The 19,190-nt window shown below is 42.9% G+C and overlaps 1 protein-coding gene across 2 annotated transcripts in view; it reads left to right on the forward strand.

Moving 5' to 3' along the window:
- The first annotated feature begins 612 nt into the window (after positions 1-612).
- The window catches only part of LOC311023901 (uncharacterized protein), a 92,718-nt gene continuing 74,140 nt past the window's right edge, over positions 613-19,190 (forward strand). The window contains exons 1-2 of one of the 2 annotated variants that reach the window (XR_014598256.1): positions 613-738; positions 2,236-2,597. Coding sequence is in view for 1 of the 2 variants with exons in the window: in XM_084026011.1 (XP_083882137.1) it covers positions 677-738 (62 nt within the window). In the remaining variant the exon portion in view is untranslated. The remainder of the gene's footprint in view (positions 739-2,235; positions 2,598-19,190) is intronic. The other variant, XM_084026011.1, reaches the window with a different exon arrangement.

Here is a 19,190-nt window from a genome sequence, read left to right on the forward strand (position 1 = left end):
TTCCCATGCTGCTGCTGTCCAGACACAATGGTCGTCTCAGCGGTGCAGCCAGCAAAGTTTTAGGGAAGGCTGCACTTGACACCAAACGGATGAGAAAAGACAGAAAAACAGAACGAAATGATGAAGCAAAGAGGGCTTTAAGTGTCACTTTTAGTATCCACTAGAATAAAAGAAGAGAGAGAGAGAGAGAGAGAGAGAGAGAGAGAGAGAGAGAGAGAGAGAGAGAGAGAGAGAGAGAGAGAGAGACTTATCAAAGGGAGAACCCTGCAAGATGTTATCAGGTGAGTGGACGCACAACGTAAAAAAAAAGAAAGAAAAAAAATGAATAAAATAAAAATCAATTGAAGTTAAAATAAATACATATTTCATGTCAGAGATGCATGAAGCTTAATTGCTTAATTGACTGGTAAAAAAAGGTGAGGCGATCAAGTTGGTGAGCTTAAAATAAATACATAAATAAATAAATAACACATCTGAAACAAACAACGAGCCACGGCAGTCGCTTGTTAGCGATCAGACAGATCCACAGTCCGTCCACACTGTTGTGTGCATATAGTTGTTTGACTTTGAGAGGGCGGGACTCTTTGGAGAGCGAAATGAACTAGGCGCGGCCAAAAGGAGCCCCATCCATCTATCACACGTGTAGACAAAGGGGGACTCCACAACACAAAGCTAGATGTGCCCTCTCAAACTTTTTCCACGACGCACGGCGACGCGCGCACAGCCGAACAGCCGCAGGTGAGTTGCCTTCTGCCTTCGCTTGCAGCCCCGGAGTGATTTTCGAATTTATTTCCAGTTAAAAGTTGCTGCTGTACTTGGTGCGTCAGCGCTCAAACTTGAGCACAAAGCAGGAGAGGGAGAGAGAGGGGGAGAGAGACATAGAGAATCAGAGGCAGCGAGGAGAGAGAGAGCCAGAGGAGCGGTCCCCTTTTCCTTTGTCTGATGCGGGGCGCTTTGGGGGGAGAACTTGAGGGGATGCTCAGGCACGCATCTTCATAACGCTGAATAATACTCAACATTAGGATAGTTAGAATGAATAGTCAGTGAGCCCTAGTGGAGGTGAGATGGAGTTTGTGCCGCCGCCGTATTTTTGTCTCTTGGGGATGTTGCGACGCACAAGACAAAGCAACCGCCTGTCAGAAGTTTGCGGAGAAAAGGACCTTTTTTATTTACGCACGCTGGAAAGACAGACAAAGTGAGCAGAATTAGTTCACACAGTTTGTAAATACTTTCCCCTCCTCGTGCTGCAGTTTGGTGACAGAGGCGTTCGTTGGGACTGCGAAGTTGCCAGTGCACTGAGGGAATTCAGAACAATGCAATCAGGTGTAAAGTCCCCAAGAAAGCAAACGGTGACACAGAATTAAACTTGTTGCACGAATAAGGGGTGATGTTTGGAGACAGAAAAAGATAAGGGCAACTAGGTTCGTCTCGAAAAGCACCAAGAAACTTGCTGTAGTTGATTGGAAACAGAGCAACAGGTATAAGTCGCTGCAGCTTCTTTGTTACAGTAAAGGCTCCTTTGTTCTCTGTCCTTACAAAGAAAGCCAGCAGAAAGGAGCGCAAATCCACAAGGAAACAACTTTTTTAACTCCTGAAATTATTTTAGCGGGATAAAAAAAATATTTTTTGAACGTAGTTGTTTAATCTCCGAAGTGCAGAATAAGCTTTTATTCCCCCTTTCTTTAAAATATATAAAACCCATATGCAGCAAGATAAATATGCCTAGTTACTAACTACTAAATGTGTATTTGATAGTTTCACTTTGACTTTTTATTTAGTGTCTAAAACATAACAAATGCAGTTTACATGATTTAAAACAAAAACTTTCTTCATCATGTGAAGGTGTGGCCAAACAACTTGTTTGAATTTGCTGCATTCCATTGTATAGTAGCCCTACCCTTTCACTTTTTATTAGGCGACATGAGACAATCTGCACTTTATTTAGGATTTATTCGTTCTATAAATCAAAATGAGTTTTGTATTCTGTAAAACATTTGGTTTCAGACATGTTTGTTTTTCCAGCTCATACCACTCATACCAACTTTAACACAGCACAGCGTAACTGTAACGCAAGTGTAACTTGGCTCTGTATCATTTATCAAAGAATGTATCATTTTGTTTTTATTTCATTTACCAGTTTCAGCAATAATCAAATCCCTTTTGCACTTACATGAAGTTTTAACTACACTTTCATTCTTTCTTTTGTTCCTTTACTCCTCCGTGATCTGTCCTTAGGTGGATTCTAGCACCAGATTAACCGGCAAAGCGTTTTCTCCAGTTGGAGGTTAAGGAAAGAAAATGTGGAAATCACATGGAAGACGCACAGAGTCACCTATCAAGCTGCTTTTGAGACACAGAGGAGGATTAAGAGACTGTGCAGTTTTTTCTCTTCTTTTGGAGTAGGTGAAGACTCATCTCATACGGATTTAAACCTCAGGAGTGCCAGGCGGGATGCATTTCAGGCACGCTTGGAAATCTGAAACTCATGGAGACACTTTGAGGATTATAAAACATGTGTAGTTTGTCTCTCCACAAGACAACGTCTCAGCCCAAAGTCACTGGGAGAGCAGGATATTGCATTTATGATCCTCGCATGGGTAGGTGATATTATTACTTTGTACTGGGATGTGGCACTTGTTCAACTCCTTGTTCATAGGGCTTTCTTGCACACTTAGAAGTGAAGAAGTGACCAGCAACCCTCCATGCGCACACACACACACACACACACACACACACACACACACACACACACACACACACACACACACACACACACACACACACCACATTTATTTCTCCCATATTAGTTGAGTTTTAGTAGGCTGTGTTGCCCCTATACGTTGCTATTTATGGTACACTTGCCATAACTTGGATCAAAGTTGATTTACCCTCAAACCCAGAGATCTTCAACAAGGGGCCCGTGACTCCCCTGGGGTCTGCAGAGTTACTGCAGGTGGGGGTCCCTGGAATTATTTGGTCCCGTACTGTTTTTCTTCCAAAAATAAAAATATGCCCAATAATACACATTAACATGAAAACACCCTATAATATAAGCAATATAAACCTTTCTAGTTGTTGAATTGTGGTGTAGAAAAGCCAATATACAATTAAGATATGTTCTATAAATATACGACTCCCTCAATAATTATTATTTTAATGGCTTAGCATACATACATCATTACAAAGTACTTTTATACATGCACCATGTCACTATAAGCCAATAGGGGGTCCTTGGCCTGAAAAACGTTGAAGACCTCTGCTCTAACCTGTGGTAGTTAAGAGAAAAACCATTATCTGGTTCCATCATTCAACGGTGTATCGCATTGTGTCAGTCGTTAGTCGTTCCCCAGAAAATAAGTTAATACAAGCAGTTTTGATGACAACCTGGATTTGAATTTCATTTCTCAATTTCACTTGTATAGACATTTAGAATGCAATAAAATGCTGATTATCGAAGATTGATAATTAATGATAGATTAGCAAATTACTACATAAACCTTTTTCATTGAGAAGATAGTTTACAATTTCCTGACTGATCCTCTATTCTATACAACTTCATTGTGTTTAACGTTTCTGTTTCTGCAGATTTGAATTACCCAATGCAATGTTTGGCCAAATTAATTTGTTCATAATCAGTTCTTCTGTGTTACATGCCATCTGAGTTATGATATAACTACAGCTTGTTCAATTGACCCCAGTCAGAGAAATGTTTCCTCAAAGTCCTTTCGTACACTCAGAGGGCAGAACAGGGTTGAACGAGCTTAATTAAAATTAAGACGTTTCATTCTGCCTCTACATACTCAGCGCTTAATTTGGGCAAGCGTGCTTAATCTTCATTATTGAAAGAAAATAGTCATGAGCATGAGAGATGCAAGCAGCTCCTTTCACCTGTGCTTATACAATAGTGGTGTGATGGGGGGGGGCCACAAGACACACTCCTTATCAATGATGTCATTGGGAGCCAATGAGAGCATGCGGTGGTGTTTGTCGGCATCCAAGCTCCGCCTCCAGCGTCTGTGCATGGCAGCCCACATGGTCCTGCAGCATCACATTTTCACCACGCCGTACTCTGCTGCAGAGAGAGGCAGAGGAACAGAGATGTTGCTCTTGGCTGTGTGTGCTGATGTTACGGTAATACCATGTCTGCACAGAAGTAGCTGGTTAATCTCTGTAAGCATAAGAACAACACGAGGGGCGAAGAGGCATTTTCTTTGCTTACATTGCGAACACATTAGCCATTGAAGCATTAGACTTAAATTACAACACACAGACTGATGAATTCAAATGATTGAAGGAGTACGCTGACCCCACTGATGTTCTCTCTTTTTGATGAGGCAGTACATTTTGAACAGTAGAGCTTGGAGACGTGGGGAAAACGGCCTCCTGCTGCTCTCATGGAACAGGCTTAGGTCACAGTCTGTAAATGATGGATCAGTGGAAATGTGGGTCAGTCAGGTGGGACAGATGTAGGGCAGTGGTAGAGTATGGGTGCTGATGAGTCATGCATACATACAGGAAGTAGGGCCAGAGGATGAGAGAGAGAGAGAGAGAGAGAGAGAGAGAGAGAGAGAGAGAGAGAGAGAGAGAGAAAATTAACTTAATTACTGCTTCAGTAACTCTTGAATTTCACCTTTCTTGCTTCATTGTTGTAAACGTAATTGCATATGCAATATGGACTATAGAATTGAATGATTGTCTGCACTGTTAAGCGCATATATATATATATATTTTTTTTTACAAATGTCAACTTCTTGCATGGTAGCTCTGTGTAAGAATAATATATGTGTGTAATTCTGGCTTTTTCCTTTAATGTGAAAGTGCAAATAAAGTGCTTAATACATTTGGAGCCCTCCAACCATTCTGCCCTACTATTCGGCCTACCTGTGGATTACACGTGTGGATTCAGTCCACTACCCGGTTAATGAACTTGTGAGTAAAACAGAAACATCAGCTTTAGCATAACTAATCATTGTGACAAGCCCAGCGCTGAGCTCTTAATAGGCATCGCACAGGCATGGTTTCCGCTACAATACAGTATGCTCCACTATGCGCAGCTTAATTACATTGCTTATCTGTAATGCTATTATCAAGTACAGTGCAGTTTTTGCCATTTGGTCGAGAATGCATTATTTTTTTTATTTTTTTGTACAGACGTCCCAGTGGGAGTTGAGCTTCTAAACCTAATCCATTGAGTTACTGGGGACAACATTTGCAGAGCAATCTGTGGCATCTTCCAGCTCTGGAGTCTCAATATCCCTCTAAGCTGGAATGCTCATTAAAACGGGCAATGGTTTCACACCATCTCCATCTCTGCAGCATATGCACAACTAAATCTGTGTCCCCATAATCTCTCATCCCATCTGTATTTGCTATTGCATTAATATAAAGTACTTCATTCTCTTTTTATCTGGTGGAGTCTGATTAGGACCACAAAGCATATTGCTGCGTTGGAGCAACATATTAAATTGACACCAATCCTACAGACAGCAACGCATCCTAGTCTGCGTTATCCTTTATTTCTGTAGTGCATGGAATGCCTGCGGGCCGGCCTGATGTTATTCAAATTGCATTAGACTAGGATAGGCCTGAACATTAGGCCTAGAGTAACCAATCACTACCGTAAGCCTAATTCTCTCAGACATCCTGTGGTCGGCCCTCATGAAGCATCGGGTTTAGTTTTACCACTCATTGCATATAGCTTGTGGGCAGTACGTTAAATCATTATATTACATGGATGCATACATCAGATTTATCTGGTTCATCAAACAATAAATTGACAACAAATACCAGTTAAGTTCCAAACTGTTGTTGCAGCATTTGACCCATTGCTGTACACGTTTACAGTGCGCTTCATTGAACTCGAGCCATTTCCGCAGTTCGACATGTATGTTTGCTGCTCTGTTACGAGCACGGACGGAGGGACTGATGCGTTTCGAGCCGGAACCTCAAAGTGGAACAGCCGCTCAACAGATATGTGTGTGGTGCTTCACAAAAAAAGAGACTCTGTTGATAAAGATGAGATGATGATAATAATTTTCCTTCCCAGCTGATTTTGGGGTGGACGTTCCCCTTTGTGCACAGACCATCGAGTCATATGGCGCACGACACTGTGAGTACAGTAGAGTAAATTTCAGTGCAGTAAAACATTAGGCCCACCATCGCTAATTGCGATGACAGTCCTAATTCTCCGAGCTACAGGCATTCTGTGGTCATCCTGTTGCAAACTATCAGAGCTTAGTTTTACCACTCGGTGCCTGTAGCCGCGAGATAAGTTAACATGCTCTGCTGGCATGCTAATACGTGGCGGCACTGGGGGGGGGGACGACAAGAATACATTATTTCTCTATGACTGCGCACGAGGCAGAAGCATTTGAAGGAAAGGGGGGCGAGATAGAGAGGGGACAAAGGGAGATGGAGCAAGGAGAAGAGACATTGGGGTGAATGATGGGCAGGGAAGAGAGGAGGCAGGAGGAAGAAGTCGAGAAGTGCGATGGAAAGAGAGAGGAAAAGCACAATCCTAAGACACATAGTAAGCTTTATAATGCTCTTTATATCTGTCTCTCTTCAGTTTGTAGTAATTCCCTCACCATGATGGAGTGGGGTACGTCTGACTGTACAAGCTTCTTTATCCGTTACAACAAATATTTTTTTTTGTTGCCAGATAGGTAACATGTTAATGAGATATGAGCTCAACACAAGGTTTGCTTTGGCAAATAATAGTCGTCCAGTTTTATTTTAGCACTTTGACCCAAAAACCATTCAACCGCCATCCACCATCATGTGACCTTTTGAAATATCCAAATCACGCAATGAGAAATAGCTGGGCGAATGATGTTAAATAATGGCACAATGAGTGAAATCCAGCTAAAGACATTGTTATTGCTTTTAGTGCGGGACGGTGCTGATTTCGATCTCTGAGGAAAAATAAGTATGAGGCTTTGTCATGCAGATTGCTATTTAGTTCTTTTATGTTTGGGTTTAAATGTTAATTCCTTGTTTTGTGCCACATTGTGTGCTTTTCTGCCTGCTGCCCATTTGCCCTCTGGGATGTTAGTGAAGTCAAAACTGAACGGCAGACAATGGCATGACAAATCATTCGGGAGAGCCATAAAGGTGTGCGGGAAATCAAAATTCACTGGATGGGAGCTCACGTGGTGTGTTGTGCAGCGGGTCTAACCTCCCCTGAAGATATTGCTTTCTTCTCATCCTCGCCCAGGTGTAGATATAGGGACACAATTTCCAATAAGAGCTTTAGCCAGTTGTCTGTCTATTACAGGTCAACTTATTACCACCATAAATGCACAGCATGTTGCTGTCTGGGGATGGACTGATAATCCCTCTAAAGACTGGGGTTTTATCAAAGGCTAAATCTGCTCCTCACACGCACACACACACACACACACACACACACACACACACACACACACACACACACACACACACACACACACACACGGACGGCCATGCATCAGGAATACACACATGGGAACAGACAGACCAACTACACTCATATGAAGACAGACTTGCCTGCTTGACAGACAGACACACGTGTAGACCAGGATTTCTATCACAGACAAATCTGTTGTGGTCTGATAGTTAGGAGATTAAGGAGCAGTGATTTCACACACACACACACACACACACACACACACACACACACACACACACACACACACACACACACACACACACACACACACACACACACACACACACACACACACACGCCAGTACTGCCTCCATTTAATTGTGATTTTGGTGGTTCAATAAAGACTGAGGAAATCATTTTCAGAATTACATTTCTGGCAAACAACACCAACTTTGACATGGTCATGCCCGTCTGTGCTTATGCATCATCTGGAAGCCTTTTGTTGGCCTTGCTATATATCTACCATATATCTAAGATGATCCATTTGAGAAGTGATTGTGTGATTGTGAAGATATGCATTAAGCTCATCATAGGTCATTTCAGTGGAAAGGCTTTTCTAATTCTTTAGTCCTTAGTGGATAGATGTGGAGAAATCTGAAGTAGTTTTCCATGAATATCTGCTGTGTTTACCAATTTGAGAACCAGAAGCAAGGAAAGTTCATGTTGTGTCTCATTGAGGAAAAGAACTCTGGGTCATGTACTCTGTCTGTGCAGCCTTATTAAAATCAACCATGTCTCAAAGCGAATTGATGTGTTTTGGTGTTAGACCACAACAAGTGAAGAGAAGTTATGCTTTGGCTGGAGGGTTTAGAGAGCAAAGTTGAATGAAGCAGACCCAACATGAGCATCACTTTTCCAGGTTGTATATCATTTAGGGAAAGCAAAGCTGAGTTAAGACAGGAGGGGACTGCTTACATCCTCTTTCTACTTGTAAACACATATTTAGCAATGCTGTGTCATCCTTTCCACATTTCTGGCAGCCAGAAAGTAATGTTTCTCTGCATCAGCATAACATGCCTTCACTGCCAGACACATCAGTTAAAGATTCCAGAGAATATCCAAATTTCAGAGCATATCTATGATTGGGGGATTGCCTCCACATGGCCCTCCACATGGCCCTCAACATGGCGACGACTGAGCCAGTGGCTAACAGCTATGGGGTGCTAATGGTACGGATGTTGCAGACAACAGCAACAGTTACAGAGCTTACAGTGTTGACCTCAGGGGGAACCAGAGGGTGGGTGCTGTAGGCTTTTGTGATGATGCATGTGCACCTTGCAGAGTGGTGGGGATTAGCCAGCCAATGGGGCACACACACTGGGATTCGTGCACTAACATGCATGCACGGGCGGCCCAGTGATGTAAATAAAACATGGAGAAGCTTGGATTACAACACACACAGGGAGAATGATGTCATTCTCTTCTCAGGCCACCTTTACATAGAAAATCATTTTACATTTTTAGCACCTTTAAGCACAAACTAAAGGGCCTGCCAGCCATAGTCTGTAAACTGAAAAAAAAAAAAAAAAATCAAAGCAAAAAAAATTTAATTTGTGTTTGAAACTAGAATCCTGTGATTTCCTGAGAATATGACCGTAATTATTTAATATATCGGGTCGCCCATGAAGTTGGAATAATTTGCAAATGTCTTGTCTTATCCAGCATCAAACAAATGTTATGAATTAATTAATTATTTCACCTGGGTTATTGGGACACATAATGTAATCATTGCATCTGGTCAAAAGTGATGCATTTAAATAGGAATAAACCGAGGATTGTGTCTGAAAACAAAATATTCCAACTTTATGGGCGACAGTGTATTTACATTGCCAAACAAAAAAAAGATCACAGCAAAATAGCAAATATTTTATAGAGGGATTAAGGCACAAGATATTGTACTTACTTACTGAATGTGTGAATTAATTCCTCCCTCTAACATCTTAAAAAAAGTAAACATAAAACACATGTTGAACATTGATATTGTATAATGCTAATCCAAGGTAATGCGGCTATTTGAGAGCTCAGAGCGATTTCCCTGGAGGTATTGCGATTAGCTGTAATCTTGTTTGGATACAGCTGTCAGATTACAGCGAGGTGACATATGTATTTAAGCAAGGGAATTTTGACTTGAATATCTCGTGTTATATTTGTGTGTGTATTTATGTGATGCTTCATGCTATATGCGTGCCACGGTCAAGGCAGTGAAAGTCAAGACAAGTAATAATCCAAAATATTATCTGGTATCGTACTTTTTTTTCTGCTAACATCTTACCACCTTGTGGGGACTGTGCACTTTGGTTGACTATCGCTGAATCAGATCTGTTCTGATGGAGATATCTTTGAGCTTACCTGGATATGGTGTGATAAATCACATTATGTCCCATAACACTAGCTGAGATATCAGACTTTTAACTGTCCCAGTCTGTGCTGTTGTGGATGCAGCACAAATCCCTTTCTTCCTTTGCTTAAGCACACAAACAATTCTGCAGGAATACCTATCACCTACCATACAAATAGTGTGGGATTAAGATCTCTGCATCGTCTTACTCATTGCTACATCTGTCTCTTGGAGAGATAACTTATCACATGAAGACAGCCGATAATAGCAGCCAGACAACACCCTAAATACATGTCGACTGGACCAGGATTGATTCGAATTAGATCATACATGCTGCTTTACACATTCTGTAACTCTACGTTTGTTGTTTTTTTTTGTCCTCAGAGCTCTTCATGTTCACGGACCATTTGAATCGTCTTCCCTTTTCAGATGCTCATTTTGCTGATAATGCTAATGCTAAATGACTCAAAATTGAACAGAGATTGTCACGTTTCTTTTAATAATCTGCATCGGAGATCATTCATGTCTGAGAACCTTCCTGTATGGCTCTGCCATTTATAGCCATGTGATGCTTAATGTAAAAAAAAGTTGGGTTTCCTGGAGGCAGATTATGCATCAGACTATGAAAGCCTTCCCGTAAGCATCTGCACTGACATGATTTTCCAGTCCAGTGCGAGGCATAATCTGAGTGCCTGGAAATGGACTGAATAAGCCCAAGTAAATGCTCCGCTCTCTCAATAATGTAGTACAATAGCTCCATGCTGGATATAGCCTGTATGCTGAACACTGCTGGATGAAGGCCAAATGTCTTATAAAACATGGCATTGCACAGTGGAATAAAAGTTTGAATTTAATTTGAGAGCGATTTAAAATAATCTGCATACTTAATGCAGATTGCAACTTCAAGCAGACAATATAAAAGATCCAATTGAGAATAAAGACTGACATATTAATATGGATTTTTTCACACAAAGTCAGTGCGTACTCTCTGGTGGGAATGTGGCTGAATAAGGCCAAGTCATGCCCTGCGCTCATTATTATGCATCTAATTACTATGCGTCAGCCGTTAGCCATTGTGCACTACGCTGCGTTGCCAGCGCCAGCTCACAAGGTCAAATCCGTGGTGCTTGTAAATGTCCTTGCTGAATAAAATTAGAGTCTGAGTCAAAGTACACGTACTGTACAGTCGGTGTGTGTGACCCGCTGACAATCTCACACACTAAATTTATCGCACACACAAGCTGTCCCACACACAGTGTTTGCTCGATATAGCCTGTGGCAATGTCCACAACACCTCAGCTAAGCCACTGCTTTTATTAAGACTAACCAACCAGTGCTGAATCACAGTGGACACACATTTCATTCCAGACAAGGTCAAAGCGTCACCTTGAGCAGAGAAATGAGTTGAGTAAGCATGAGTCATGCTTTCAATAATGCATTAGCCTGTACTCTCCGACAGACAGGCAGTGTTAGCTTTCAGATGGACGTCACAGGATAGACTTGAGAGTGACCCTGTAATCTGTCGGCACGTTGTCCTCACTCAGAAACCAGAAAATGGCGAGAAACTCCCTATTACATACACATGTACTGTTTACTTAATCACGACTAATTATAGCAATGCAATTCTCAAGTAGACACCCCCATGGAACTAGTGTAACTGTTACATTCAGGCTAATAACTTGTGAACAGGACTAATTTGCTCTCTTTCTAAATTGAAGCGGACCCATCCAAACACCTTAATTGGCCTCGAGGGATTTAAGAATGTTCACATGCGACTTAATTGTCCGTTAATATGACTCATTTAATGTTATTCCAAATTACCTGCCTTCACATCGCCACCTCAGGCAGCCTACAGGAACCTGACTGGCCTCGTTTTGGCAAAAAATTAAATTCAGATTCATTTGAATATTCTTTTGCATACCAAGTTAATCCCTGTGCACCAGTCAGACTACTTTTCAGTTGGGTTGGGTAGATAATCCACTTCCAGCCTCGTCCAAGGTTTACACACGCGCATGTGTGTGTGTGTGTGTGTGTGTGTGTGTGTGTGTGTGTGTGTGCGTGTGCTTGTGCAAGTGTTTAATGTGCATCAGTGATTCCATGTTCATTTGTGAGCCTCTTTTTTTTCCTGCTGTTTGTTGTGTGTGTCTCGGCTTCTGTGCTGCCTATGTTTGTTTTTTAGATTGAGAGAGAGAGAGAGAGAGAGAGAGAGAGAGAGAGAGAGAGAGAGAGAGAGAGAGAGAGAGATACTGCTTTACCAGCCACTAAGTATGCGCTCTGATGTCCTCAGCTGTGTGTGGTAATGAGAGCTGCTGACACAGTGAACTGCGGCCACTCAGACACACAGATATTCAGAATGAAAGCGCGCAGACACAAAGGTTGCTCGCAAATAGGCGTTTACACCTTCTCTCCAACACACTCTCCCTCCATTTTGCTCCCTTTCTTACTATGTTTTTGTCATTTGTTCCATCTTTTTTTTATCTCCCTTGCCTCCTCCGTCTCCTCCTCCTTTCTGCCTCTTTATCTCTTTCTCTGACTTATTATTTCTGTCTGAGTTTCTCTATCACACACACACACACACACACACAGTGAGATGTTGTTGTGCCACAGTAGACACACTGAGCCAGCCTCCTCAGTTCATTGACAGTTCACTCGGCTCCACGCTGACGGAAATGATGCTGGACAGAAATGCAAATCTGGCGATGACAGCAGCCACGCTGGCCACACACGTTAACAATACTCCTCGGAACTTCAGGTACCAATTTGCATTCACTTGAAAGGGCGACTCCAGATATTTAGACAAGGGCCTGTATTATTCTTGTCTCTGTGGGAACTCGGTATCTAAGTCTGATACACTGATGATATGCTGTCATTTTGTGCTGACTCATCCGTCCCAGGAGCTTCCAAAGGATCTAAAAATATAGTCAGACAGCAAAAAAACAACAAAACCATCCCATTTGATGAAAATACCGCACTAAGTGGCATTATTATTTCTTAAAATAGAGTGCATTCTGGGACACAGTCTCAGCGTAAGTTAGAGCAGCCCCTTTGTAAGGTCCTTGGACGAACTCGATCAACACAACAAAGTTGCCTATGCTGTCATCTTTTACAGCGTGGAAGGCTGGTCATCTGACAGGACGTTTTACAGCCCGTTTCACAGTCTCAAGCTTAGAGAGTGTGGAAGCCAGACAAGTTGTCCTTGTCATGTGGAGTATTTCTTTTGTCTGTTGGACTGTGTCCTTACACGCATGTGAGAATCCCTGCTGAGTTATGCACTCTCTATCACTCAGTGTGTACGTCTCTCTCATCATCTCAAGCTCTCGCTCACACACCTCCTCTGTCACTTCTTCTCTGGCCTCTACGTACACTTGGTCTCTCTCCACCTCCTGCCTCTCTCTCTCTCTCTCTCTCTCTCTCTGTTACATGCTGGTACGCATTGCTGTCTTTCAGTATTTGCACTTTACGTTTCCTCGTGCCAATGCAGTCCGCCTGTCCCGGTCGGGACGCCTGTCTGTTTCTCTCTCTCACCCTCACTATATATCTTGATCTCTGGCTGGCTGAGTGTCTGTTTCTATCTCTTCCTCTCTGTTCGTGTCTGGCTGCGTGTCTCTGTCTGCCTCTTCCTCCCACTCTCTCCATCTCCCTCCGTCTGCACTGCACTTGAGCATAAATGTCTTCTCATCATTTGAGGGGCCTTTTAAAAGTGCTGTTTCTCTCTCTTTCATTCACTGTCTTGCAGAGTCACACGTGTTCACCTGATCCCTGTGAGAGTTTACCGCTTCAGAAGGTTCCACTCCTCGGATTACCTCTAACTCGCATCGGAAGAACGCTCATTTATTACTTTTGGAGTTTTGAGTTACATTCTTCGGGCTACCACACTCTAACTGCCTGAGGATGATTAAACCAGGATCTCAGACAGGAGAGGTGCAGTTTAAAAGGAGAACACGAACTACATTTAGAATTCCAATATGTTGTTTCACTGGCCTGGGGCAGGTCAATCAATATTTGTAACATGAGCTACTCTCTCAAAAAGAAGGAAGTGTCAAACTTGTGATGTCATGAAGTGTAAAGTCTGGAGCAGCTCCATAGACAATGGATGGGGAACTGAGAATGTCTCACTCTTGCACTTGAGTCGTTCATGTTAGCTAATATTTTTGGACTGTTTTAAACCATATGGATAACATGTATGAATTTTGAAAATGGACATAGTTCCCCTTTAAATGTTAGGCGGCCTATAGCAGATTGTAAAGTCGCAGCTTTCTGGCTCTAACCGGACTCTGTACACATGGAATTGTCCCCTGGTGTTATTTCAACAAAATGTGCTTACTTTCAACATACTTTACTACCTCTCATACAGACCAAACCTGATCTGTTGATATGATGGGAAGAGCGGCTGGACCTAATATTATGTTTATATTATGTACAGTAAATCTCGGTGGATGAGTCGTTATGTAACGTGACGTTGCTTTGCCCTTGTGCATGTGTCCCTTCACGTCCATGTGTTCATGTTCATGTGTGCAATGTATCTGCCTGTGCATCTGTGCAACTCGGTGTCTGTTTACCTACAGGCCTGCCTCGTATGTGATCACCACTGCGTGCATACGCAAGCGCCCGGTTTCACCCATCCCACATAGTTGAGCGTTAATATTAGGTTTCCCAGTCAACCCACTCAGTTGTTGACGTGGAATTTCCTTTCAGCAGTCCAAACCGTCGAAGCCATTGTCTTAATCTGGGGAGCCATAAAACTCAATTTCCCATGGAGGAGTGAGTGGTGGTGGTGGGTTGAGGGGGCTATTTTGAAGTCCAAATGTTCTTATCTCATGCACTATTAAGCGAGGCAGTGGGGTGTGTGGGTAACGTGGTTTAGAGTCCGTCTGTCACAGCCTCAGGGTATGTTGCTTTGAGTGCACACACAGACACACTTGCAGACATGAACGTCTGCATATGCATAAACACACATAAAATGAGACACGCACACACACACACACACACACACACACACACACACACACACACACACACACACAACACACACACACACACACACACACACACACACACACACACACACACACATCTTTCTCTCATTCAGCCATTTACACACACAAACATGCACACTGCCTCGGGGCTCCGTGGCTCTAGTCCTATACGGCCACGGTGCAGGTCAGAGGGGTCGACTCAGACTCTCACTTCATTAATCACATCTGGGAAGCTGCCTGCATTTCTTTTATGTACATGTTTCCATATACATTTACCCTTTATTCAACTTTGTCTTGAGGGCAACGTATGGACCTAAAGCTGTCTTTCAATTTATTATTATATAACTTCATCCAGGAACTCATGTAACTGAGAGAATGGTACATATGTTTGAACATTTGTTGCCGAACGTGAACTGTGTTCAGTGAGCTTCAGTGTGACATTAGTTATAATAAGATTTTACGCAGAATTATGCAAGATTTGTTTGATGGAATGTCATTTATTGGTTAGTCATTTTTGGTTATTTTTTGTCACAGTAAACACAATATGCAAATATTTCTCGCTGTGGAGTTTCTTCTTTCACTTTTTATTTCTTGCCCCAGTTCGTGCTCTAAAATCTGAAAATAACAAATCACTTATTAAATAAATGTAATTGAATTATACTGTTTGTGCGTGTGTTTGAGTGGATACTTGACTGACACTGCTGGGGGCAGAAAGTGACAGGACTCAGTCTTAATTGTTTCAGGTCAGTTGGTCTGTGTGTCTGTTGGAGGCCTTCCTGACACGCTGGATCAAGTTCATCGGTCATTCGGAGAAAAAACAGGACAGCAGATCAGACTGATGCCTGATGCTTAGAACACCTCCTCATTTTGGTGAAATATTTTGACTTTTCAGCACGCACATATCCATGAAAGCCCATAAGCACTTAATCTCCAGTCTAAGCTGCCCTCGGGGGGATTTGTGTTTTCTGTCATTTTTCATTGTATTTGTTGAAGTGATTTTATTCCTGTAACAAATATGAACAACAACAACTGAAAGCTTACTCATTGTATGTTTACAAACTAAGACACAGGGCCCTCCATTCCACTTTCATCATGGCTGTGATCATATTCCTATTACTCCCAATATTAGGCTCATAACAGATGAAAACACAGATTGACCTTTGACAATGCTTCTCTGGGCTCAACTGCTGTCATTTACAAATGTGACACAATGGCTTCTTCAATACAAACTCCCCTAAATCAGTCAGATTAAAGATACAGATGATGGTGTGAAGGCATTAACACAACGTTAATAGCGACTGAACTTCCAATTGCATGCTGTCATCACCCACATTAAGGCGGTGAGAGATACCTGAGAGAGGCTTTGGCAGAGCAGCGCTGAGCGGTGTGAGGTGTTGTCAAAATGCCTGTGGTGAAAGTGATGTCACACTGTGTTTATTGTGCGTGCGGCGTGTGTGTTGTGCCCTTGACTGTTGGCACAACCGCATGCTCAGAAATAGTAGGGGTTTAGTGGTGGCTGTTTGTGTGTGTGCGTGTGTGTGTGTGTGTGTGTGTGTGTGTGTGTGTGTGTGTGTGTGTGTGTGTGTGACACAGAGAGAGATTGGATCATTGGACTAAAAGTTAAAGATTAGCATCAGTGAGTGCACAAAAATACACTTGCTGCGTCTCTGACTTTCACACACACATACAGTGCATGATGTCAGTCGGACAGCAGGCACCACACACACACACACACACACACACACACACACACACACACACACACACACACACACACACACACACACACACAGTTGTTCACTGTAGTTGGCCAACATCAAGTGTTTCTCTCATAAGGAGGCAGTTGTGTGTGTGTGTGTGTGTGTGTGTGTGTAGGGGGGAGGGTGGGGTAATTTGTGACTCTTTGTGGGCATGCCAGGAGAAGTGATGTTTGATGTCTGTGTGTGTGTCTCCATGTGTGTCTCCATGTGTGTGTGTGTGTGTGTGTGTGTGTGTGTGTGTGTGTGTGTGTGTGCATGTGTGAGTGGGTGAGGGGTGTATTTGTGTCAGCACGATGAACATAGTAGGGGAGAAAGGAAGTGAAGGATGTCTGGACATATGTGAGTGTGGCGTATGTGTGCGTGCGTGTGTGACTTTTCCATATGGACATTTTTAATCTAAACACATGGCTAACTGTGTGCTACGGTGAAGTTAAGGGAGGGGGGAAGTCATTCACACTGTATTAGTGGCCCCCTTGTGGTTAACGCCATACAACATTTCATGCACTTGGCAAGCCGGTGTGAAAAAAAAAAAATGTGCAGCTGAAATGTTGTGTTACCTGCGGGAGTCATTCATCAGCTATCAAGCGTCCTCTCGAGGGGGGATCCTCTAACCCGCTGGCTTCAGGCTGAGCTCATTCGGAAAACTCTGGCGTTGAACCAGCCAAGCCTCGAAACTTAGACTCGATTCTTTTACTTTCCTTCCAGGTTATCCTGGACTGTGTTTTTTTGGACAGTCGCTACAAAACTCACCAGCGCCCACTTCATGCTTTTGCTGAGTGAGTAACACAGAGAATGACAGACTGTGTGTGAAGTGCTAAGTGAGCAGAAGACTCCACGACAGCCTCTCGCAGCGTTCGCCAACAGCATGTCGCCTTGGCAGGAGAACTGTCCTTTTTTTGCACAGCAAGTGGTACCACAGATCAAATGTGTTTGTGTGTCTGCGTCTGTGTGTGTGAGTGAGACCAGTTTCGTCCCTACTAAGTATTTCGTTATTTGTCCGGGGCACTTAGTGGAGTCTGAGGCTGTGAGCGGCTGCCTGCTCTGATAATGACAAGAATAAGTGTGGTACGCTTGCATTTTGTGTGTCACGGTCTCTGTGTGTGAGTCCGTTGCATCCTGCTAATCACAAGTTAACATTCATATCGGAGAGGCTGCAAGGAGTATTTGTTTCCAGATTGGTTATCAGTGTGGCATTTAAACAGTCAGGTACTGCGATGGGTATGTGTGTGTGTGTGTGTGTGGGTGGGGGTGGGTAATGTCTTTGTGATAGACCAGTGAACTCTAAAGTGGGTTTATCAACAGCACTTATGGGCAGTGAGGAGGAAGAGGGGAGATGAACAGTGAAAGTAATACGGTTTTTTCTTTCTAGTTGAAAGTTAACCTGAGAGTGAGCTCAGGATAAAGGATCCTGGCCCAAGCTAGCTGACCCTCAGCTGAACCATGTCCAGAGGAAAAAAACACATCAGTTTAGAGGAGTAATAATCAAAGACTTCAGAGACAGAGGGGGAGATATGTTGGGGTGAGAACGAGGGAGTGGGGAGGGACTGTCAGTGAGGTGATGAGTCAGACGGACTTTTATCTCTGTCTTACTGTTTGTACTTGTCCATTGTCGTTTTTCCCTGTCAGTCCTCCCTATACTGTTCACTTTCCATGAAAGCACAAATGACTAAATGATAACCACGAATGAAAACAGACTTCAGTCAACAGTATCACACTACACATTGTTAAACATTTCCATCAAGCAAACTTGAATAATGAACACAGTTGTGTTTTATTCAAGACACGATGCATGACCTCGTGGTCGGCGAGGTGAGAACCAACATGGCTTCCTGCAACTGAAGATGCGGCACGTGAGTTACGCTCAGCTCTCACAGTGGCTTTAATTAACCACCTTCCAGCCTCATCACAATATTGTAATAGCATCCCAAGCTACTTTAATATGACCTGACAAGCCAGACTCTTCAATTAATTAAGCCACAAAGTTGCAATCGCAGACACATTTTCAAGGATGTCCCGAGGCTGATTATAACACGGAATTGTTTTTTTTGTTTTTTTGTTGTTTTAATTTACCACACTCTTCTAAATTTGGTCGAGCAGGCCCAATTAAAGGATGCATTTGGTAACATAGACTGCACGGCTGAGTTTTTATCCATCCTTAAAGCACACCAGAGGGTCGTCCTGGTGTCTCAGCATTTAAGGAAATCTTGTGCTCATGATTTTCTTATTTCATTCAAATGTAAATACAGGAACAGGAGCACAGTATTTAGATATTAGGGATGCAACGGTTCTCAATATAATATTGAACCGTACGGTACGCCATGCACGGTTCAATACACACTTGTGAATTGAGGTATTTTGGGTTTTGCAATAACATTTCATGTAATTTCACTTATCCATCCTTATTTTTCTCTCTGAATTGGCTATGTCGGAGCTTTAGAGGAGCACTTGAACGTAGCAGGGAAACGCCTCCCTGCCGACTAAATATCCAACATCCTGGAAGCAGGACGGCTGAGCAGGTAACACCGTCAGTTAAAAACAGTTGTCTTTTGCTGAGGCCTTCCAACAAGCCGATTCTACCGGTGCAGGAAAATGCGCGCTACACTGCCATCGCGCACACTTTTCAGCACTAACGCAATGTCGAAGTGGGAGAAGAAGAACACATACTCATATGCTACTGAAGTACAGGT

This window comes from Eutrigla gurnardus (assembly GCF_963514095.1).
Source record: "Eutrigla gurnardus genome assembly, chromosome: 14".
Lineage (NCBI taxonomy): Eukaryota > Metazoa > Chordata > Actinopteri > Perciformes > Triglidae > Eutrigla > Eutrigla gurnardus.